At 49.1% G+C, this 23,876-nt stretch overlaps 2 protein-coding genes across 2 annotated transcripts in view; both read left to right on the top strand.

Moving 5' to 3' along the window:
• SOS2 (SOS Ras/Rho guanine nucleotide exchange factor 2) overlaps positions 1 to 3,519 on the top strand; it is a 77,580-nt gene extending 74,061 nt beyond the window's left edge. Inside the window, exon 23 of the mRNA XM_048486129.1 lies at positions 1,548 to 3,519. Within this exon, the coding sequence (XP_048342086.1) occupies positions 1,548 to 2,057 (510 nt within the window). The 3' untranslated portion in view covers positions 2,058 to 3,519. The remainder of the gene's footprint in view (positions 1 to 1,547) is intronic.
• A 7,769-nt stretch (positions 3,520 to 11,288) lies between these two features.
• Positions 11,289 to 21,704, top strand: VCPKMT (valosin containing protein lysine methyltransferase). The gene is given in 7 exon segments (XM_048486317.1): positions 11,289 to 11,375; positions 11,377 to 11,558; positions 16,442 to 16,552; positions 16,855 to 16,927; positions 18,670 to 18,789; positions 19,034 to 19,138; positions 21,396 to 21,704. Coding segments are annotated over 7 exon segments (678 nt in total). The 5' UTR covers positions 11,289 to 11,303; the 3' UTR covers positions 21,411 to 21,704.
• The last annotated feature ends 2,172 nt before the right edge of the window (positions 21,705 to 23,876 follow it).

The raw sequence follows: 23,876 nt of genomic DNA, 5'->3' as shown, positions 1-23,876 counted from the left end.
GCCAAGCTCTGCAGTTGTTGATAGTCCATTGCTAACAGCCTCTCTTTAATGAGGGCAAAAGTTTCAGTAAAGGTTAGCATATTGAAGGAGTCACTGTCATAACCCATCTAAAATATGCACTGGCCTGGGCTCAATCAAGTATCAGCGCCATTAAGAGGTTCTATTACTCCAGGAGTAACCAATATATTCCCCCAGCTCTGCAAGTCTTCCAAGCGAAGGTGAGAGCACAGCTACTCTATGGAGCTCCGTTCCACCAGTCTCCCTCGTGCTATAGCAGCCAAATGTCAATGAACTGCTTCTACTGAGCGCATTGAGCTGTCCTCTGTAACTGATAGGTAGGGCGGCACAGCTAGATTCAAGTTTAGGAGCGCGTCAGTATGATTTTGGGGGGTGTGAACCTTTGAGAGTCTCAGCTCCCCCCGTCCTGTCCCTCAATCAGAGGGAGTTTTAATTCTGTGAAATTCCTTCCCTGAGGATCTCTAAGGTGCTACTGAACTCAAATCTGGCTGTTCTGTTACAGGCCAACACAGTTTCCCTCTGAAATTAGGAAGCAGAGGTGGTGGTGGGGGGGGGGGGTCTTAAAGAAAAGGGACCTAGGCAGTGGTGGGATCCAAAAATGTTAGTAACAGGTTCCCATGGTGGTGGGATTCAAACTGTGGCGTAGCGCCAATGGGGCTGGGCGGGGCATGACGGGGGCGTGGCGGGCATTCCGGGGGCGGGGCATTCCTGGGCAGGGCTGTGGCAAGGACGCAGCCACTGCGCCGGTCCTTGGGCGGGAAACGAATGCATGCAGGCGCAGGCTGCCACGCACGCCGGTGCACCTCTTGCTAGACTGCTTCAAGTTCTGCGCGCTACTGCTGAGAGGAGGGGCGTAACTAAGGCAAAAAATCACGTGGCAAAATCGCCCATTAGTAACCCCCTCTCGGCACACACAAATAATTAGTAACCTACTCTCGGGAACCTGCGAGAACCTGCTGGATCCCACCTCTGGACCTAGGGCTTCCCTCTGTGCTGCCATCCTGATGCAAGTTAAGTCTGCATTGGGGGGGTGGGGGTGGCATCTTCTGAAGATGCCAGCTGCAGATGTAGGCAAAACGTCAGGAGAAAATGCTACTGGAACACGACCATACAGCCCGGAAACCCCACAACACTCCATTTAAGTCTGCGTGCCTGGGAAAGAGTTCTTCAGAAGAGGTTCCCCAGGAAATGCCCCGGGGCACCAGGGATCATCTTGAAAAGTGGTTTGCCGAGTGGCCAGAAACGTCCGCTTCCCTGCCCTGGAGCTGTGCCCGTGCGGAGTCTGGGGTCCCCCAGAAACCAGGCTGAGATACTGCAGTTCCAGTGGTGAACATGTTGCCTCTTTGCCCAGTGCTGATCAGGTGGGGGTGCTGTTGGGAACTTTGGAACTCATGGGATGACTCCGAGGGCCACAGGTTGTAAAGTAGGCGATAGAGGAGAGAGAGCTAGAAAGATGGCCGTGAGCTCCTTGCGTGCACGGCAGAGAGCCTGGCGAGACGTTATGGGAGATTCTTCTTTGTGTCTTTCAGGGCGGTTCCAAATCCGACGACGATCCTCCTGCCATTCCACCCCGGCAGCCCCCTCCTCCAAAGATCCAGCCACGAGTCCCAGCGTACGCCGGTCTGCTAGAACAGCCGCTACAGAGCCCTCCCCCACCCCCTCCAAGAGACCCTCTTCCTGACACCCCCCCTCCGGTACCTCTTCGTCCACCCGAGCACTTTGTGAACCTCACGTTCCACCTCCAGCCGCCGCCCGTGGGACGCTTCCACAGGGATCCCGACCGGCTCCGGGAAGCCAGCACGGGCCCGAGCTCCCCCAGCACTCCTCCGAGCACACCGTCACCTCGCATACCGCGTCGCTCGTGCGCCCCCAGCCCGAGCCCCAACAGCCTGGCGGCTCCTCCGGTCCCCCCGCGCCAGAATTCCAGCCCTCAGCTACCGAAACTGCCACCAAAGACTTACAAGAGGAAACTCTCCCACCCTCCCTTGCACAGACACTCTTCGCTGGAGAATGCCGAAACGCCTCAATGTAGTCATTGACACTGGAATCTTAGCTGTAAAGTTCTGATTGTCGTCTTAATTTATTCCGACGAGGCCACCTATATTTTACTACTACGAACCAGCACTGCCAAGATCAAACGTGCTGCTAACGGAGGCTGATGCTCGGGGATCGGAGCAGCCGCCACCAGCCCGCCTCTTCTCCTCCTCCACCAATCAGCCCGGCCGCGTTATCCTCAGGGGATCAGCAACGCCGCCTTCTCCTCATCCGTTCAGTGCCGACCGTTTCGCCAGTCCGAAGAGCCTGGAGTTTGCACTGTAACCACAACACTAACGTGAATTTTTTTTTTGAAACTGACATCCGTTTATTGCACTGAGCCAGACAGTTCGCTGGGTGGGGATTCCCCTCCCCGCCCACATCGGAGCACAAGCGGCCTTTTCTACACGTGCGTTTTTTCCCCCCCCCCCCCCCAAGGTCACCATTCACAGGACTCCGGCGAGCGAGTGTCGCTGAAAGGAATGGAACCCCTGCTGCGCTCTCGATTCGCTCGATTCGTTTCCATGGAGCTTGTCCGGAAGCGGTTCCGACAGATCGTGCCTAGAAGGGGTGGGGTTTCCACCCGGGCGTGAAGACCGCAGATGAGGCTACTGATTTTTCCCCAAGACCTCGTCGCCCTCCTTGCCTTTCAGAAAAATTGTCGCGCGGTTTTAAGAGGCTCGTGAATGGCATTCTTGCTGTCCTCGGACGGCGGTCGATAACCATTGTCTTAATTTCCATTGATTTCTTTTTTGCTGCTGAAGATAATGAGAATGGGAAAGCGATAGTTAACCTTCGGAGTGCATCGTGGAACACTGGGCTGGGCGGGCGGAGCGGGAGCGAGCCTCGCCCAACCCAGTCATCGAACGAGTATTTAGCATGCGTTACGTTCAGTTGTGCCTTGTTTTCATTGGGGCAGCCAGAGGTGTCTTAAGCTAAAACGTTGCCTGCAGTTTTTGGTGAACAAAGCTAGTGCGTCATATTATGTACAGTTGTTTATAGTGTATATTTACAGATTAATAACCTGTATACATTTCTGCGACTGGAGGCTTATCTGCAGTCTAACTCCTGCTCCCCGTTCACGGTTGTGTTTCCTTATACACAGGAGAGCATTTTTTGCCTTCTAGGACACAACTGAATGGACTTTTCTTTAAAAAATCTCATTTCAGTTTCATTACAGGGGTCCCGTTTTGGAAACTGGCCACGATGTCAACCAGCAAGCCCCCAACAGCTTTATTTTGGTTTTTTTTTTTCAGAAAATGTAAACCGCGGGGGAGACATTCTCTCGCCCATAGAGCAATGCCACTTTCTTTAGTTGAAGCTGGCACAGAGAACACGTGCCTCGTCTGAGTACTGTAGAATCCAAAAGCCTTTTTTCCCCCTGAACTGCTCTGTGGCCTTTTACTGTGCTTTGTATCAGAGTTCTTAACCAGATTAATAAATCAACCCGGTCTTAATTTTTAAAAAGGCGTGATCTAGTTATGCTTTTCTTGCCGTGTGTTTTCGACTGACACCTTGACAGGCCAAGACGTTTTAGTTTCTGAGGATACAGTATTCCTGAAGAGGAACATATTATTATATTTAACTTTAAAAAAAACGCATCTCATTTTTCTCTCACGTTGGAGACTCAAAAATCAAGAAGAAGAAGAGTTTGGATTTATATCCCCCCTTTCTCTCCTGCAGGAGACTCAAAGGGGCTGACAATCTCCTTGCCCTTCCCCCCTCACAACAAACACCCTGTGAGGTAGGTGGGGCTGAGAGAGCTCCGAGAAGCTGTGGACTAGGCCCAGGGTCACCCAGCTGGCGATGTGTGGGAGTGTACAGAAGCTGACAGAGCTGGGAATCAAACCCGGTTCCTCCAGGATTAGATACCGCATTTGTGGCTCTTTAACCTCCTATGCCACTCGCTGCCTCGTACGCTTCACCAAGTTGCCTTCGGCAAGCAGAAACGCATACAGACTTCCTTCTCAAGCAGGGGGTGAGTATAAATCTGTTACAGTTTGAAGCAGGTTCTTCTACCATACGCCGTAAGAACCACGAGCTAGAAACAGATGCTCAGCCACAGGTCTTGTTCATTGGCCTCAGGCGTTCTCTGTTTCCTCCGTCATGGTGTAGTGGTTAACAGCAGGTGGACTCTAATCTGGGGAACAGGGTGGTTTCCCCGCTCCTCCACATGAAGCCTGCTAGGTGATCTTGGGCCATGCCGGCATAAAAATATACTAATTGCACGGGCGAGTTGAAACTGCTGCTATCCTGACTGCCTGTATATAAATCTGTGGTGAGAATATGTACTTAATGTCAAAGGCTTTCACGGCCCGGAATCACTGGGGTGCTGTGTGGTTTCCGGGCTGTATGGCCGTGTTCTAGCAGCATTCTCTCCTGACGTTTCGCCTGCATCCGTGGCTGGCATCTCCTACCATCAGATCCTCTGAAGATGCCAGCCATAGATGCGAAACGTCAGGAGAGAATGCTGCTAGAACACGGCCATACAGCCCGGAAACCACACAGCACCCCAACATGTACTTATGTTCTTAATATTGCGTACCGTTCTGGTCACCCCACCTGAACAGAAATATTGTGGAGTTTGGAAAGGGGCAGAAAAGAGCAATCGAAATGATCGAGGCTATGGCTGCTTCCCCGCGAGGATCAGTTAAAATGCTTAGGAAAAGTCAAAATAAGGGAGACGTGATAGAAGTTTATAAAATAAACTTTTTCTTTTATGTACACTGAGAGCATATGCACCGGAGACAAATTCCTTGTGTGTCCAATCACACTTGGCCAATAAAGATTCTATTCTATTCTATTCTATTCTAAATGATGCATGCAGTTAAAGAATGGGCACGGAGAAAATATTCTTCCCCCTCCCGTAATACTAGAACCCCGGATCAGGTACTGAAACTTGGAAGGAGAAGGAGAAGAGCCTTCGACAATACACAGAAGGAGAAGAGTTTGGATTTATAGCCCCCTTTTTCTCCTGTAAGGAGACTCAAGGTGGCTTACAAGCTCCTTAAGAACATTAGAACATAAGAACTAGCTTGCTGGATCAGACCAGAGTCCATCTAGTCCAGCATTCTGCTCCTCGCAGTGGCCCACCAGGTGCCTTTGGGAGCTCACATGCAGGAAGTGAAAGCAAGGGCCTTCTGCGGCTGCTGCTGCTCCCGAGCACCTGGTCTGCTAAGGCATTTGCAATCTCAGATCAAGGAGGATCAAGATTGGTAGCCATAGATCGACTTCTCCTCCATAAATCTGTCCAAGCCCCTTTTAAAGCTATCCAGGTTAGTGGCCATCACCACCTCCTGTGGCAGCATATTCCATACACCAATCACACGTTGCGTGAAGAAGTGTTTCCTTTTATTAGTCCTAATTCTCCCCCTCCCCCAGCATTTTCAGTGTATCCCCCCTGATTCTAGTATTGTGAGAAAGAGAGAAAAAGAGAGAGGGGAGGGGAGAGGGAACGAAAGCCCAGCAAGACCCCGCTTCACAACATGATATAATTGTTCGATTGCATTTCAAACATAAAAGTGCTAATAGCAGCTTTGGTCTCACGGACTGAGAAGAGGAGGGCATGTTATCGCTTCTACTCTGTGCACTGAAAGTCCTAGGTTCGATCTCAGGTATTGCCAGATGCAAACATTTATCTATTTATTGCATTTGTCCGCTGCCTTTCTCCTTGCGGGCCCAGCTTGTCTTCCAACAGAATTAAATGCAATAAAGTGTCCGATTAAAAACAATATCTGTCCTAACACTAGAACCAACAGATGGCAACTGAAATATCATAGTAGATAGCAACACATTCTCATTATTTGTAAAATGAGAGGAAGGGTGGGAAAGAAGGAAGCCATTTGATGGAAGGCTGTAGCTGCCTCAACCGTGTGTCCGGTGAAACGGCTCCGTCTTACTGACCCTACGGAATTGCATTAAATCTCACAGGTTCTGGGTCTCATCGCAGTGTTTCACCAGGTTGGGGTCAGGGCCAAAAACCCCAGGCCCTGGTTGAGGCTAGCCAGGCATTTTTTGGGTAGGTGACATGAAAGACCTCCACCAGAGACCCTGGAAAGCTGCTACCAACCCGAGAGTTCAAAGCCAACTATGACAGACCAACAGACCAGTCCTGGGGGGTGGAGGCGGGGGTGGGTGGGTGCTGTACTATGCTATGCTGGAAGCATTAGGGCACAAATGCAGCAGTTGCATGAAGAAGAAGAAGAAGAGTTTGGATTTATATCCCCCCTTTCTCTCCTGCAGGAGACTCAAAGGGGCTGACAATCTCCTTGCCCTTCCCCCCTCACAACAAACACCCTGTGAGGTGTGTGGGGCTGAGAGAGCTCTGAGAAGCTGTGACTAGCCCAAGGTCACCCAGCTGGCGTGTGTGGGAGTGCCCAGGCTAATCTGAATTCCCCAGATAAGCCTCCACAGCTCAGGCGGCAGAGCTGGGAATCAAACCCGGTTCCTCCAGATTAGATACACGAGCTCTTAACCTCCTACGCCACTGCTGCTCCTGGTCCGTCCCTTAAGAGAAGATCACGCAGGCTGGGGGAACTGTGTGTTTCAGGAATCCCTAGCAAACAAAATGCTATGAAGAAGAGTTGGATTTACATCCCACTTTTATCTCCTGTAAGGAGACTCAAAGGGGCTGACAATCTCCTTCCCCCCGCCCCCCACCCCAACAACAATGATCCTGAGAGGTGGGCGGGGCTGAGAGCGCTCTGAAGAATGGTGACTAGCCCAAGGTCACCCAGCTTGCATGTGCTGGAGTGCACAAGCTAATCTGGCTCACCAGACAAGCCTCCACAGCTCAAGCGGTAGAGCGAGGAATCAAATCCCTCTCTGACGAATGACACACCTGTACGAGGAAGGCCCAGGTGTCCAGGCAGCAAAAGGTGGCGGCGCTCCATCGCCAGCAGATGCACTGAGGCCACGTGGCTTTGTATGTACCAGAGAGGACTTCATGCATCACAGGTGTGTGCCGTGACAAGCGGGATGACCACCTCTAGCCCAGGTGCAGCACCAGACCAACCCCCCTTGCAGACATACATGCTTACAAGTGAGCCAGAAGTAGCCAGTGGCATAGTGGTTAAGAGCAGGTGCATTGGAATCTGGAGGAACCGGGTTTGATTCCCAGCTCTGCCGCCTGAGCTGTGGAGGCTTCTCTGGGGAATTCAGATTAGCCTGTGCACTCCCACACACGCCAGCTGGGTGACCTTGGGCTAGTCACAGATTTCCGGAGCTCTCTCAGCCCCACCCACCTCACAGGGTGTTTGTTGTGAGGGGGGAAGGGCAAGGAGATTGTCAGCCCCTTTGAGTCTCCTGCAGGAGAGAAAGGGGGGATATAAATCCAAACTCCTCCTCCTCCTCCTCCTCCTCTCCTCCTCCTCCTCCTCCTCCTCCTCCTCCTCCTCCTCCTTCTTCTTCTACCATTTCAGGATGGACAGCTCCATCTCCACCATGTGACCCCCGTAGACAAGCGTGACTGACAGAGGACTGGGGTTCAGGTTACATGGGAGGGCCTGAATCCAAAATGGCCTACCTCACAGTACCGTTTGTGAGAAGAGACAAGGGAGTTGACAGCATCGTCCCTGGCCTGTGGCTTGTCGGTGTGGTCCCCAAGCAGACTCTTCCGTTCTCCTCTGGTCCAAGAGCTGGAGTGGGCCAGACTTTTCCGGCTCCTTAAAGGCCAATCCTTCCCTCACCACTTTTGGGACGGGCCCACATTTATTTTACTTAGAAAATGGATATGCTGCCTCTCCAGGGAGCTGCTGAAGGTAGCTTATGAGGGAGACAAACCCACCCCCCAACATGCTGTTCTTCAAACTTTCAACCTTGATTTGTGCTTTCCTGGATCACAGTTCCTTTGACATGTCTTGCTTCATGCTCAGAGGCGGAACTTCAATGAAGGGTGCCCCGGGCGGCCGCTGTCTGGTCACATGGGGAGGGGCAGAAAATCACCCTCATGCCCTCCTCCTTCCCCCCTCGACCCAGCCCAGCTGAAGGAACAGCCTGGCAGGGCCACTGCTGGGCACCCCTCAGCCTAACCCCATCAGGCTGCCTGCGACCGCCGGCGGAGGCTAAGGTAAGTGGGGTGTGGGCGCCTGGAGCAGGTGTTGCCCTGGGAGCCATTTTTCCTCGCTACGCCTCTGTTCACACTACTTCCAACATGGCAACAGGTTGAAGGCAGGGTGGTCCCTTGAAGCAGCAGGTTAGATGTCACACTATAATACAAATGGAAACAAAAGAGGCATAATAAATAACATGGACAAGCCACTGTCATAGGGTTGCCAGCTCCAGCTGGGGAAATTCCTGGAGAGTTTGAGGGCAGAGCCTGGAGGGAATGGAGTATGTAGGGATGGGAGGCCACAAGTCCCTTAATATCAGCCTCTTACAGGCTGCTGCTTTTGCTAACAGACACAAATTTCAAAAATAGCATTTCTAAACTTAAACGTTAGGGAAACCTTAAGGGATAAACACATATACTTATAGGCAAGACTTTCCTAAGTCAACAATAACAAAACCTTAAACTAACTGGAGAACCTATTCAAACTAAAATCCTAAACAGCGGGCACATCATAAATTCAACTCTGAAGGGGCTTTTATTACATCTTAGAATGGCATAAACAAGAGGGAAACCATATATCATTGGTACAATCATACACAAGTGTTCTCTATGAGCCTTATGGAGGCTTCTGAACCACACAAGTCTCTGCATCCGGGCATGGAGCTAGTGTAGCCAGGCAACCTGACTCAGGAAAATATTTTGTGTATTTTCCTGGCGGTAACAACAACAGTCTTCACTTGCCCATGCTTCATATTATCCAGCTGCAAAATGCCCAGGTATTTATAAGTGGCCTCTTGGTTGCACTTGATGGTTTGGCCATCAGGCATTTCAATATTTACTATTATTATTATTGTAGATTTCACAGCTGCCAGATCTTTAGCTGGTTGTTGGCCTTCATTATTATTATTATTATTATTATTATTATTATTATTATTATTATTATTATTATTATTATTATTATTATACACATAACAACACAGCACAAGTGTCTGGAATTCATCTCTGAATATCGAGTCCTTCCCAAGGACCTAGGATATTAGAGGTATTTGCGTAGAATATGTGCAGTTCCTAGAAGTGCTGCTTTCTGCAGCATGTGGAATGATGTTCTGTCCCAGTTTAGGCTTCTCCAGATGTGTTTTTCAAGATTTCTTTGGGATTCCTCCCTCCTAGAGCAACTGACTTACTAGTGGGATTACTGTTGTTCTTTTCTGCCCACAATCAACGCTCAACTCTTTTCAATTTGTAGGTCCTTGTATTTTGTGATCTTTTCCAGCTCTTTGTCCTCTACTCCCAGTTGTCAACTTCTGGCACAAAGCTTAACATCTATGATCCAAACATGTTTTTTCTCTATCACTGTTATGTCTGGGGTGTTGTGTGCCAGGTGTCTCGTCTGTCTGTGATTCTCCTAAAGTCCCAGAGTATTTTTGTTTCTTCATTTTCTGTGGTCTTCTCTGGCTTCTGTGCTCGCATTCAGTGTCTTGCTACAGGTGGGCAGGCCGTATTCTTTTGCAAAGGTTCCAGTGCACCATTGTTGCTGCTAGCCTATTGTGACGCTCGAGATAGTACAGTTTGGGCTATTTTCTGACAACAGCAGATGATGTCCTCCACAAGTTTCATCACCCTCTTTGCAGAGACGGCACTTTGGGTCATTGTAAGACTTTTCGATTCGCGGTCTCTTAGTTTGCATTTGTCCTAATGCTTGTGTAACCTTCCTTCTGTGGGTTCTGTAAGCAGAACCTGGAATGAGTTGCAAAGAACCAAATTTAAACAACAAAATGGTTTACTTTTCTTTACAATTAACACTTTTAAAACATCAACATTTAACATTACAATTCAAGGTCCTGTTCAGGTTTGCATTTCAAGTCCTTCTATTTACAGTCTACTGATATTGCCAAGTCCAATTTCTTCTTTGCAAGTTGGCTGGCTCCTGAAGACTCCAAGGGCTTGATGAACAGGTTGCAACATGATGCAGGTCTCCAGGAGAACTCTCACCCATGACAACCACACAAGAAAACCCTGAAACAATAAACTCCAACATTTACAACATAGCAAAAACAAACAACTCCCTTCCCAGTAGTTCCCAACAACATTGCAGTTACCTTAACAAGGTGTTCAGGGCTTATAGAAATCAAGGTCCGAGTCTGGTAGCCTTGCTTCTTCTGCAAAAGAGCTCTTTCAGCCTCTCTGCTGCTCCGAGTCTCCACCCCTTACTGGGCATGGGGGTTACACTTGCTCCTGGGCAGCAAAAATCAGGCCTTCAGTCTCCATCTTTAGAGTTCCCCTTCTGAGCCACTCCCATGTTTTCTTGCTGTCAACCTTCCCTTCAATGTTCTTAAAGTACTGCCCATGGAGTGGCTTGTTTAGCCACTGCTCCTTTCGTGTTTTAAACTGTTGGACTCTATACTCTTTTGATTCGTCTTCTTCTTCTTCTTCTTCTTCTTCTTCTTCTTCTTCTTATTATTATTATTATTATTATTATTATTATTATTATTATTATTATTTATTTTTATTATTCCACTTTTATACCGCCCTCCCCCCGAAGGGCTCAGGGCGGTTTACAACATTAAATAAAACAGTGGATATGTTAAAAATTAAAACAATTTAAAAGCAGCATTCGGTTATATCAATTAAAATAAGATGGCCTCCAGCTATTAAAATCTCTACATAAGGGAGCAGCAGGTTTTAGTTGTTTCTGGGCACCCTATTATTATTCAGATGTTATATTATTATAATTCGAGCGGGGGAGTAGAGATTAAACTTGAGTGTCTTTTTCTGTTGTTTATATGTGTAAAGTAAATAATAAAATAGTTGCGACGGCAGTAAAATAGCCTGTTTTTTTTTTTTAAATTATTATTATTATTATTATTAGAGCGGGGGAGGGGAGGTTAGATGGGGGTTGTTTTCCTTTTTTTTAAAAAAAAAATGTTGTTGTTTTTTTAACTTAAAAAAGTTGTGGCGACAGTGAGAGGCGCCTCCTGACGAGCCACTGAGGCGGGTCGTGGGGGGTGGGGGGCGAAAGGGCTGCGTGCCGGGACTCGTGGGCGCATTCACACGTGCGGGCGCTGCTGCGGAAGGGATGCGCGTCCGCCCCCCCCCCCCCCCCCCAGCCTGGGCTCGCCGCCTGGGCCGGGCCTAACCTGGCCGCTCCGCCCCTCAGCGCGGCCCGGGCGGGGCGGGGCGGGGCGGGCCTAGCAAAGGCCTGATGTCCGCGTTCGAGCGGGAGCTGCGCCGGCGGGACGGGTCGGGGCCGCTGCGGGTGGCGCAGCGGGCGGCCGGCGGGCGGGCCGGGCGGGGTGGTGTGGGACGCGGCGCTGGTGCTGGCCCGCTTCCTCGACAAGAGCGCGGCCCACCAGCAGGCCCCGCCGGGCCGCCGCCTCCGCCTGCCGCTGCGCCGCCGCGCCGTGCTCGAGCTGGGCGCCGGGACGGGCCTCGTGGGCCTCATGGCCGCCAGCCTCGGGTGGGTCCCCGCGCCGCCCCCCTCAGGATCGGGGCCCTGGCCCGGGCTCCGGCCCGCTTCACGCACGGGGGGGGGGTTGCCAGCCTCCAGGCGGGACCGGGAGCTCTAGAACCTTTTTGACGTTTATTTTTGTTTGTTTGTTTTATTTATTCAGCTGTCTATTCCGCTTCTGGCGAAAACGGCGAACCGTTGGCACTCCAGATGCGGTGGACTGCAATTCCCATCAGCCCCTGCCGGCATGGCCAATTGGTGCTGCTGCAGAAGCCTTTTGGCCATGCTGGCAGGGGCTGATGGGAATTGTAGTCCACCACATCTGGAGTGCCAACGGTTCGCCGCCACCCCGCTTCACTCCCTCCAACTCTCCAGGAATCCCCCGACCCAAAGGTGGCAGCCCTAATCAAGCCACTGAACGTTTGTGGCTGTTGTGGGTTTTCTGGGCAGTGTGGCCCGTGGCGTGCTGGTTTTCGCTCCTAAAATGTTGCCCACAACCACCACACCACAGCTACACAGCCCAGAAACGCCACAACAGCCTGTTGATTCTGGCCGTAAAAGCCTTCAGCTGTAACTTTTCTCCTAGGATCGGGCATTTTCTCCCCACTTCCAAATGCCTCCCCTCCCACCAAAGCCCTTTTGTGGCGCCCGCAATTCTGCAGATTTTGGGAAGGATCCCATCCTCCAGGTGGCACCTGGGGATTACGTGGATTTAAAACTGATTTCCAGACGACAGATCGGTTCCCCATGGAGGAAATGGCTGTTTTGGAGAGTAGACTGTATTGCATTGTATTGCATTATCCCACAGGTGTCAAACTCGCGGCCCTCCAGATGTTATGGACTACAGTTCCCATCATCCCCTGCCAGCAGGGAGGGCCGCGAGTTTGACACCTGTGCAATATCCTGTCCCCAATCCCTGCCAGCTCCGGCTATTGCCCAACCCTGAGGTGCCAACCTTTAAGGGACTTCATGGTTCTGGATTTCATTTGTGTGAAAGACTTATGTGATATTGCATAAATATATGCAATATTTATACTCCCTATTTATCAACAGGAGTCTAGTCAATCGAGGGATGTAATTGTACCTCTCTATTCTGCATTAGTTAGACCTCACCTGGAATATTGTGCACAGTTCTGGGCACAGGAAGGATATTGACAAACTGCAACAGGTCCAGAGGAGGGCGACCAAAATGGGAAAAGGTCTGGAATCCATGCCGTAAGAGGATAGACTTGGGAGCTGGGGATGTTCAGTTTGGTGAAGCGAAGGTTAAGTGGTGACCTGATAGCCCTGTTTAGATATTTGAAGGGCTGTCATGTTAGTGAGGGAGGCAAGCTTGTTTTCTGCTGTTCCAGAGACGAGAACCAGGAGTCATGGGGTCAAGGTGAAGGAAAAGAGATTCCACCTAAACATCAGGGAAAACTTCCTGACAGTCAAGGCTGTTTGACAGTGGAATGCACTTCCTCGGAGGGTGGTGGAGTCTCCTTGGAGGTTTTGCAACAGGCTGGATGGCCATCTGTCAGGAGTGCTTTGATTGTGTGTTTCTGCATGGCAGGGGGTTGGACTGGATGGCCCTTGGGGTCTCTTCCAACTTTATGATTCTATGATTCCTGTTCCGGCAAAGCCCAGTTTCTTCCAGTAGGCCCTTTACAGGTTGTCTGTGGAGTAAATACCAACTCTGTGGGGCCATTTCAGGTCATGAAAACATTTGGGCGGGGGGAGCTGCTTCTAGCCATGGGATGTGGTCATGATTAGGTAGCTGAGATTTCAATGGTATTCAGGCTTACGTAAGGGTATTTCAGAGCAATTTTACAGGCAATTTTCCATGGCTAGTTCTCTTTTTATCAAAAGGGCTTTTAAAAAATCCTTCACCATCTATTTCAAAAGAGCCTTGTGCTATTGCTTGTGCAGATCTCTAGACTCTGTTTGCAACTGCTTGTATGGAAAATAGTTCAGGAACAAAGAGCCATATTTATGGTTTTTTTTAGAATAACTGTCTTGCTTTAATGTTATTTAAAGCAGTTTACAAAATTAAAAATTACACAGAAGTAGAGTAACCAGGTTTACCAAACTGAAACAGCCGAAGTTAAAAACTCAAAACACAGAGTAGCAATAAAAGTCTGAATTAACTGGCATGAAGGAAACTGAAGATAGTAGTTGGGGGAAAGTAACAATTAGCGATAAGCAGAACAAAGCGAGAAAATTCTTTTGCTGGTATCTAAAATTAGCAAAAAAAGAGTCCAGGCAGTTGGGAGAGGGGGGTTGGTTCAATAAATATGGTACCCCCCCTGAAAAATCACTAACCGTGGTCACTGTCTTTGTGGTCACTGTAAATCTGGTTTCAAGCTGGGAATGTTTCAAGCTGGGAATGAAATACAGAGTTATTGGTCTGGTGCAGAGGTCTGCAACCTGTGGCCATGCTGGCAGGGGCTGATGGGAATTGTAGTCCAAGAACATCTGGAGAGCCACAGGTTGCAGACCCTGGTGGTTAATGCCAACTACTGATGGCTAAGTCTGGTCCATTCCCGCCGATATTGTTCTATCAACAGCATTGGATGCACTCACAGTCTTTAATGGAATGGCTACAATGAATGTGTGGAATGAAAGCGATAGCCCCTCTGTTGGTTTCATTCTTTTCTTGCTGGCAGGAAACAAAGAGTTCCTATAGGATTGGCAGGGTGAACTAGTTGTGTGTTCTGCCCCATCCTCAATGTTATCCCTAGTGCTCTTTACTCCTTCTGTTAAACCTTTGGTTGAGATCATTTGGAACTTCGGAGCGGCTTATTCCCCATATGCAACGATACAGGTCTATCAAAACTAGGACAAAGAGGCTTAGAGACAGCTTCTACTCTAGAGCTGTGGCTATGCTAAACTCCGCGGCTTCGTGTTGATGTGTTTGGGGCTGTGTAGGGATGGGTGGAGGAAGGGGAAAGTGAGGATGGGGTATGAGTCTGAAATTGTGTGCATCGAGGAATGCTGCTGCAAATTTCGTTGTGCGTGCACAATAACAATAAAAAATGCTTATGCTTATGCAAATAGCCTCTAGCTTCATATCTCATTATCTAAACCTCTGAAGGAATTGTATTGTCGAAGGCTTTCACGGCCTGAATCACTATGTTGTATAGCCAGTTAGACGTATTACCACCTGACGTTAAGTGACATGACATATATTGGGATCTTCAGAGGATTCGATAGTAGGAATCTAGTGGAGTATATAGACAGTGAGGTCAGTAGAGTGCCCTTCTGAATAGAGTAGCCTGGCATGTGAGACTTCTTTGTGACTTCTTTGTGACTCACATGCCAGGCTACTATATTCAGAGGGCCTCACCTTTTGACCTCACAGCATATATACTCCACTTGCTTTCCATTCCTACTATCAGATCCTCTGAAGATGCCAGCCACAGATGCAGGCGGAACGTCAGAAGAGAATGCTGCTAGAACACGGCCATACAGCCCGGAAACCACACTGCACTCTGAAGGTATTGTTGTTCAAAGAAGTTTACAAAATTAAAAGTTCTGCCACCAGGGTCTTGAGCCTGTGGTCGAAATGCTGATGGGTAAATGCTGATGGGTGAGCTCCCAAAGGCACCTGGTGGGCCACTGCGAGTAGCAGAGAGCTGGACTAGATGGACTTTGGTCTGATCCAGCTGGCTTGTTCTTATGTTCTTATGTTCTTAAACAAACTGATGTTTAATCCAGATGAGACAGCGGGTTCTGGCTGGGGAATCAGGGTCCTTGGCTGGTGACAATCGACCAGGCCTGGACAAGTTTTAGCTTCCTTCGGCAGATCAAGCGAAGAGCTTGGGGGATCCTCTTGGACCCGGCCTTGCTGAAGGATTGGCACCATTGCCGGGGCCATCTTCTTTCAGTTATGTCTTGTTTGTCAGCATGGTCGTTGTTTAGATTCTGCAGACCCGTCTTTGGCCCGGCCTGTCAGAGTGAGACAGCGGGTGGCTTCATTGGCTACATCTAAGTATGCTTGCAAGACAGTTCTATTTTGCAGGGCGTTGATGGAAGAATAGGCTATATCAGTGGTGGTGAACCTATGGCACGGGTGCCAGAGGTGGCACTCAGAGCCCTCTCTGTGGGCACGCGTGCACAGAGTTCGTCACGTGATAATAGTGTAATTATTTCAGGTAGATTATTAGCATTAAACCTAAGATCTAGTTTTGGGGAAGCAGTGTAGGTAACTCTGTTGAGCGCTGATTTTCATGGGAAGAACGAAAGCGTGATTGGGAGCAAGCTTGGTTGCTGGCAACAGGATTTGCTTCTGAGTAAACCCTCCTAGGGTCGTGATTCCCCCATTTGAAGTGTTGCACAGTTGCTTTAAAGCAAAGCCACCGACTGCCACCAAGCTTACTCCCGAGTGACGTGTGCCTTGGAGCCAACCGTTTTTTTCTATACTAAAACCTCAGTATTCAGGTTAAATTGCCGTGTTGGCACTTTGCGATAAATGAGTGGGTTTTGGGTTGCAGTTTGGGCACTCGGCTCGAAAAGGTTTACTGGGATATATTGTTGGGTGCCCTGACTAGGGAAATAGATATAAATATTTTAAGTAACATATTGTCGAAGGCTTTCACAGCCGCAATCACTAGGGGGTTGTGGGTTTTCCGGGTTGTATGGCCGTATTCCAGTAGCATTTTCTTCTGACGTTTTGCCTGCATCTGTGGCTGGCATCTCAGCTGGCATCTTAAATGCCAGCCACAGCCCGGAAAACCCACAAAACCCTATTTTAAGTAACATTTAAAAACCTGCTTCGCCTCAGAAGACAAGACCAAGAAAGAAGTGTCTGTGAAGGATTCAGACATTTAGCCTGTCTCTGTTCTGCTTTCTCGCCAGTACACAGCTTGAACTAGAAAATAAATTAAAATGTCATACTTTGTTCTCTTTTGAAGGGCAAATGTTACAGTTACTGATCTTGAGGAAGTTCAAGATTTGCTGAAAATGAACATTGAGAATAATCAGCATCTGGTCACTGGATCCATTCAAGCCAAGGTACTGAAATGGTTCGTATACATTTTGTTTTGCAAATTACTTTCCTTCAGACTTCAACCCCGTTCTCTGTGTTTGTTTCATCGGTGCTATTTTTAATAGATGAACTAAATCTATCAATGCTGTAATGAGGCTCAAGAACATAAAACCTCATCTGGCCCATATCTTGGTTGGATCTGAGTTAACTTTTTCTGTATTTTAAAGACTTGTACTCTGTTGAAGTCTCAGGATGGGGTTGGACCGGGAATTCACTAAGAGATATTCAGTGTACTCTCCTGTACCGCAGAAATTATATCTCCTGCTTTCTCTTGTGTAGGGGAGAAGAAGTAACAGACTTTCTTCCTGCGCCGGATTATATACTGATGGCAGATTGCATCTACTACGAAGAGGTAAATTGTTTATTTCTCCTTCATCAATGAAGAAGAAGAGTTTGGATTTATATCCCCCCTTTCTCTCCTGCAGGAGACTCAAAGGGGCTTACAATCTCCTTGCCCTTCCCCCCTCACAACAAACACCCTGTGAGGTAAGTGGGGCTGAGAGAGCTCTGAGAAGCTGCAACTAGCCCAAGGTCACCCAGCTGGCGTGTGTGGGAGTGCACAGGCTAATCTGAATTCCCCAGATAAGCCTCCACAGCTCAGGTGGCAGAGCTGGGAATCAAACCCGGTTCCTCCAGATTAGATACACGAGCTCTTAACCTCCTACGCTGTATCCTAATGATATCCCAGTCCCCGAAGAACTGTGACTAGCCCAAGGTCACCCATCTGGCACGTGTTGGAGTGCACAAGCTAATCTGGCTTTCTACCAGGTGATAAAGTTTTTCTCCTCGCGAGCTCAAATGGCAAGAGCGGGGAATCCTCAAACTGCTCCCGTTCTCCGTGAGGATTAATAGAATGTACCTGCTCTTAACTACTACACCATTCTGGTGGTCGAGGGAGTACGAGGGAGCAGTGGGGCCTTCTGGTGGCGTATTTACCCTCCACGGGCACTTACTTTGCCCCTCAGCCCTGCCACTGCAGAACCCAATGAGATGCCAGCATAGGGGGCAGGCCAGGCCATTCCCGGGGGCAGGAGGGGTTTCCAGCGGCGCAGGGGAGGAGTTCTTGCAGTTTTTGCTCCCCGTGTTTCCAGAAAGCCCCCTTGGAGGCAGCAGAATGGCAGTGGCACCACGTCCCTGATAGCAGACTTGAGCGGTACTACTCAAAGTTGACAGTCCAACAGAGTGCTCCGCCAGGCACTTGTTTCCCTAAGGAACAAACACACAGTACATTGCTGTTGCTTATATACATGGTTCCACCAGTCACTGTAAAGGTCACTAGCAACTGGATTGAACCGGTCTGCTTGCTGTTCTCTAGCTGTCAGATCATTCCTTTCTTGCTGACTCATACCTCTGCTGGATAGGATATGATCACCATGATCTAATTGCCATGACAGTCCCACCACCAAGGGCTTTGGATGGGGTTGCCCATGAACTAACCCTCCAAGCACTGGTCAGCTGGAAGTGCCCAGCCTTTGGGAACATACTGAAGTACCCTTCACCCATTGTGGAGTGATGGCTACCAATCTTGGCTACCAATGGCTACCAATCTTGATCCTCTTTGATTTGAGATTGCAAATGCCTTAACAGTCCAGGTGCTCGGGAGCAACAGCCGCAGAAGGCCATTGCTTTCACATCCTGCACGTGAGCTCCCAAAGGCACCTGGTGGGCCACTGCGAGTAGCAGAGTGCTGGACTAGATGGACTCTGGTCTGATCCAGCAGGCTTGTTCTTATGGAGCCAGCGTGGTGTAGTGGTTAAGAGCAGGTGGATTCTAATATGGAGGACTGGGTTTGATTCTCCACTCCACTCTGCCTGAGTGGTGGAGGCTTATCTGTTGAACCAGATGTGTTTCTGCACTCCTACCTTCCTGCTGGGTAACCTTGAGCCAGTCACAGTTCTCTCAGGACTCTTTCAGCCCCACCTACCTGACAAGGTGTCTGTTGTGGGGGGGAGGAAGGGAAAGGAGCTTGTAGGCCACCTTGAGTTTCCTTTCAAGAGAGAAAGATGGGATGTAAATCCAAACTCCTCTTCTTCATAGTATTGTAAACGGTGAAACAATGCTTACTGGCAAATCCATGTTTTGTTTTCTGGGCAGTCATTGGAGCCACTAATCAAGACTCTGAAAGACCTTTCTCACCCAGAGACCCACATTCTTTGCTGCTATGAAGAAAGAACTATGGGGAAAAACCCAGAAGTGGAGCGGAGATACTTTGAGGTTCGTCATCTTTGTATCTCCTGACGGACTTCTCACTATTGTGAAGAGAAGTCGGGCTGGACCCTGTGGTCATCATGGATGGGAATCCGAGGGCAGGATTCCTGTATCGAGATGCTGAGGCTGAAATCTTGAAAGAGTTACTGTCTCAGAATTACAGTCTGGTTGGGTCTGTGAGAGAAACGGACATCTCATGGGTTGAAGGTCGTCGTGCCATTAGTTCCTTACACTTGTATTTACTTTGTAGCTTCTTCAGAAGGACTTTGAACTGGAAAAAGTTCCCCTGGACAAGCAAGATGAGGAATATCAGAGCGAGGACATCCTTATCTTCATCATCCGAAGGAAAAGAACGGTAAATTCTTGTGGCGATAAGCAGGGAGGTGGCTGCTGACATTTACGGGCAACCGTGTGCTTGCAACTCAAAGTGGCTTGCAACTCAAAACATTTTCCATAATCGGAATCCCTGCCAATGTTGTTATTTAGAGTTGTGAGTCAACTGAAATCCGGTTTCAATGTCTTCTTCTCATAACCCTGTGAAAAATAGTTAATAGTTCTTCGCAGTGGTGGCTGCCTGCGAACAATGCACACTCCTTTTTTTCCATCGAGGAACTCAAAATGGTGTCTCTAGTAGGTTCCCAGGAACTTTGCCATCCGGGCTCAGACCTGATTCACTTTCTTTCTTTCTTTCTTTCTTTCTTTCTTTCTTTCTTTCTTTCTTTCTTTCTTTCTTTCTTTCTTTCTTTCTTTCTTTCTTTCTTTCTTTCTTTCTTTCTTTTCTTTCTTTTTCTTTCTTTCTTTTCTTTCTTCTTCTTTTCTTTTCTCCCTTCTCTCCCTTTCTCTCCCTTCTCTCCTTCCTTCCTCTCCTCTCCCCTTCCTTTTCTCCTTCCCTTCCTTCCTTCCTTCCTCTTCTTCCCTTTCCTTCCTTTTCCTTCTTCCTTCCTTCCTTCCTTCCTTCCTTCCTTCCTTCCTTCCTTCCTTCCTTCCTTCCTTCCTTCCTTCCTTCCTTCCTTCCTCCTCCTCCCTCCCTCCCTCCCTCCTCCCCTCCCTCCCTCCCTCCCTCCCTCCCTCCTCCCCTCCCTCCTTCCTCCCTTCCTCCCTCCTTCCCTCCTTCCTCCCTCCTTCCTTCCTTCCTTCCTTCCTTCCTTCCTTCCTTCCTTCCTTCCTTCCTTCCTTCCTTCCTTCCTTCATTCATTCATTCATTCATTCATTCATTCATTCATTCTTAAACTTATATAGCGCCCTCCCCCGAAGGGCCCAGGCCGGTTCACAACAAACAAACAGAACAGCAGGCAAATAAATAAACCAACACCGTACATTTAGTACTGGTCTACATTAAAAATAAGAGCAAATGCTCAAATCATATTGAACATTTCAAAACAACAGATGGCATGCTCTAATCAGCTAACCTCCTTCAGGTGGGACAGAAGGCTCCAGCTGTTAAAAAAAAGGGGAAGGCATCACGCTGGCACCTCCCCAAGTCTCCGGGCGGAATAGTCTCAGGCCCCCCAGGCCCCATGAACCTCATTAAGGTCCCGTGAGGGCTCTGACAGCTGGAGGAAGAGCATTCCACTCAGGCAGTAGGCCAGGGGCCGTAGAAAGCTCCTGGCCCGAAAGTGGGAGCGCCAGCTTCGCGATCATGGTGTTCATCTCAGGAGGCCTTCTACTACACCCTGGGACCACAGAGGTCACGCTCTCCCCTCCCCTTTACAGCACTCCCTTTTATTTTTTTGTGGTTATGTAGGGTTAGCGGTAGGTAGGGTACTTCATCTAGGTCAGTGGTTCTCAACCTTCCTAATGCTGCAACCCTTTAGTACAGTTCCTCATGTTGTGGTGACCCCCAACCCTAACATTTATCCATTTTACAGATGGAGAACACTGATGCAGAGAGTCTTAGGCGACCCCTGTGAAAGGGGTCGTGACCCCCAGGTTGAGAACTGCTGATCTAGGTCAGTGGTGGTGAACCTATGGCACGGGTGCCAGAGGTGGCACTCAGAGACCTCTCTGTTGGCACGCATGCACAGAGTTCATCATGTGGGGGGGGCGAAAATCCCCCCCCACACACACACACCTAGGCTGGCCTGGGCCACTGGGCATGACATGTAGGTAACCCTGTTAAGTTCTGTTAAGCCCCACTGATTTTCATGGGAAGAACTAAAGCACAATCCTTTACCTGGGAGTTAGCTCGGTTGCTGGCAATGGGGCTTGCTTCTAAACCCTCCTAGGGTCCTGATTCACCCATTCGAAGCATTGCACAATTGCTTCAAAGCAAAGCTGCCGACTACCACCAAGCTTACTTCCAAGTAATGCGTGCCTTGGAGCCAACCGTTTCTTCTAAACTAAAACCTCAGTATTCAGGTGAAATTGCCGTGTTGGCACAGTGCTGGACTAGATGGACTCTGGTCTGATCCAGCAGGCTAGTTCTTATGTTCTTATGTTCTTATTAATTGGTTGGTGTGGGCAACTCCCTTCCTTTTCACCCTGGTTCTCAGCTCTCTTGCGGGATTGTTGTGGGGACGAGCACGGGGTTGCGAAGCAATCTGTCAAACTCATTGACGGGGAAAATGCAGGAACGTTCTTAAACCCAGCCAACATCTCTGATAATATTTCAGGACGCCACATCATGAGGATGGCACAAAAGAAGCGGCAGCTTATGAAACAACTGACAGTTCTTTGTGCGGCTCCAACGTGGCAGAAGCGGGTGGAGAATAATCTCCTTTGTGGAGTGACTTTGGCCCCCTGTTGCTGTTCTTGAAGGAGTGGCAATCGTGCACTGGAAGCTGGACCTCTTCGTTCTGGTGATGTTTCTGCACGGATGCCGATCGTAGAAGACAGAAAGACGTGGGAAGCAAATGGTCATACATGTATACATCTACAGGGGGCATGAAGCCCATCTCGCTCAATAATATGCTTTGTTACAAGTGGTTGTTGAGATCCTTGATCTAACGATACAGAGATTGATCTGCCGCTTCGTTTCCCCAAAATAACCTGAAAGTTTTTAGTAGCAGTGGTGGAGACGGCACTCTAGATGTTATGGATTATTATTCGCCCCGGGCCCAGCATGGCCAATTGGCCATGCTGGCAGGGGCTGATGGGAATCGTAGTCCATAACATCTGGAGTGCCAAAGGTTCGCCACCACGGAGTTATAGCATTCTCCTAAAACATAATTGCCCTTAGATGGAACGCATGGTGTTGATTCACTTCCAGCCAATCACCATGAGCTCCACCTGGAACAGGAAAGGCAGGTGTGTGTGGGGGGTGTGGGGGGTGTGGGTGTGGACATGGTCTTGCATGCCAGGCTTCTTAGGAGGGGAAGGAGGGCCCAAAACTGCTGTGGATTGTTTTATTTTAACGGACAACAGAATATAGTTATGTTGTTATAATGTTATAACAGTATGTATAGGAGGTGTTTGGAATTCCTGGCTTTCATTGGAAAAAATTGTCTAGCACTTTTTGTAATGGAAATATAAAGGGAAACACGACGACCTTGAGAGCGGCAGGGTCGTGTTCCTTTGATCTCCCAGTAAACAGAGTCAATTGAGAACCAATTCTGTTTATTGACAAAAGTATCAGACTCAGATTACACTTCAAAACTCTTTGTCAAGTCTGATTTTGCACTTGGAAGCCCCAGTGAAAAACAGCAGAAGCCTCTGCTAAAGCCCCATTATGCGCATAGGAGTTCCGTCTGCTCATCACGCTTTCAGCTGCCAGCTCTCCGCCTCTAGTTGGTTCTTGGGAAGCCTGCAAAACAGCCCATAAGCAAAGCGATGCTCAGGCACAGCAAGCTTGTTTTCTGCGGCTCCAGAGACTACGATCAGGAGTGATGGGTCCAAGGTGAAGGAAAAGAGATTCCACCTAAACATCAGGGCTATTCAACAGTGGAATGCACTACCTGGGAGTGTGGTGGAGTCTCCTTCTTTGGAGGTTTTTAAGGAGAGGCTGGATGGCCCTCTGTCAGGAGTGCTTTGATTGTGTGTTCCTGCATGGCAGGGGGTTGGACTGGATGGCCCCTGGGGGTCTCTTCCAACTCTAGGATTCTATGAAGCCCACTGACTGGATGCCACCGTCTCCTTCTCCCACCTATCGATACATAGGCATGGCAAGACCACGTAAGACCTCTGGAGATATCTAGTTTTGACAGGCAGTCAGCATTGTGGTGCCTGGGGAGTGCCATGACCCCCATCCACATTTTTTCTGGTGCCCACCAAGTGTTTTTAAAAAGTGGGTGGGGCAAGGAAGGGCTTTGACCCGCCAACTTTCCGGATCGGTTGCTGGGGGTTTGATTGGCTGTGCAGATTTGATTAAAATGCAGCTTTGTCAGCAGCTGCTACTCTGGGGTGCTGTGTGGTTTCCGGGCTGTCTGGCCGTGTTCTAGCAGCATTCTCTCCTGACGTTTCGCCTGCATCCGTGGCTGGCATCTTCAGAGGATCTGATCGTAGGAGAGGAAAGCAAGTGGAGTATATGTACCTGTGAGTAACAATTAAGATAGCAAGGTCAATAGGTGAGGGCATCTGAATAGAAGTAGCCTGGCAAGCCTATTGACCTTGCTATCTTAATTGTTGCTCACAGGTATATATACTCCACTTGCTTTCCTCTCCTACTATCAGATCCTCTGAAGATGCCAGCCACAGATGCAGGCGAAACGTCAGGAGAGAATGCTGCTAGAACACGGCCAGACAGCCCGGAAACCACACAGCACCCCAGTGATTCCGGCCGCGAAAGCCTTCGACAATACAGCTGCTACTCTGCTGTGCCACTGGCAGTCATTTTGTGGCTGAGTCCACTTCCTGAGACAGAATTTTGACTGTACCTGCAGGCTCAAAAAGGTTGGGGGGCCACTGAGTAGACAGTAACTTTTGAAACAAAAGAAAGCCAGGAATTCAGAGAACCTGCAGTACATTGTGTTAACAATGTTATATGGATAACAGTGATAATCTGGAGAACCGGGTTGGATTCCGCACTCCTCCACCTGAGTGGCTGAGGTTTATCTGGTGAGCCGGATGTGTTTCCGCACTCCTACATTCCTGCTGAGTGACCTTGGGCTAGTCACAGTTCTCTCAGGACTCTATCAGCTCCACCCACCTCACAAGGT

The sequence above is a fragment of the Sphaerodactylus townsendi genome, linkage group LG02 (assembly GCF_021028975.2).
Source record: "Sphaerodactylus townsendi isolate TG3544 linkage group LG02, MPM_Stown_v2.3, whole genome shotgun sequence".
Classification (NCBI taxonomy): domain Eukaryota; kingdom Metazoa; phylum Chordata; class Lepidosauria; order Squamata; family Sphaerodactylidae; genus Sphaerodactylus; species Sphaerodactylus townsendi.
The sequence above is the reverse complement of the archived record's forward strand: the minus strand, read 5'-3'. Positions and strand labels throughout refer to the sequence as shown.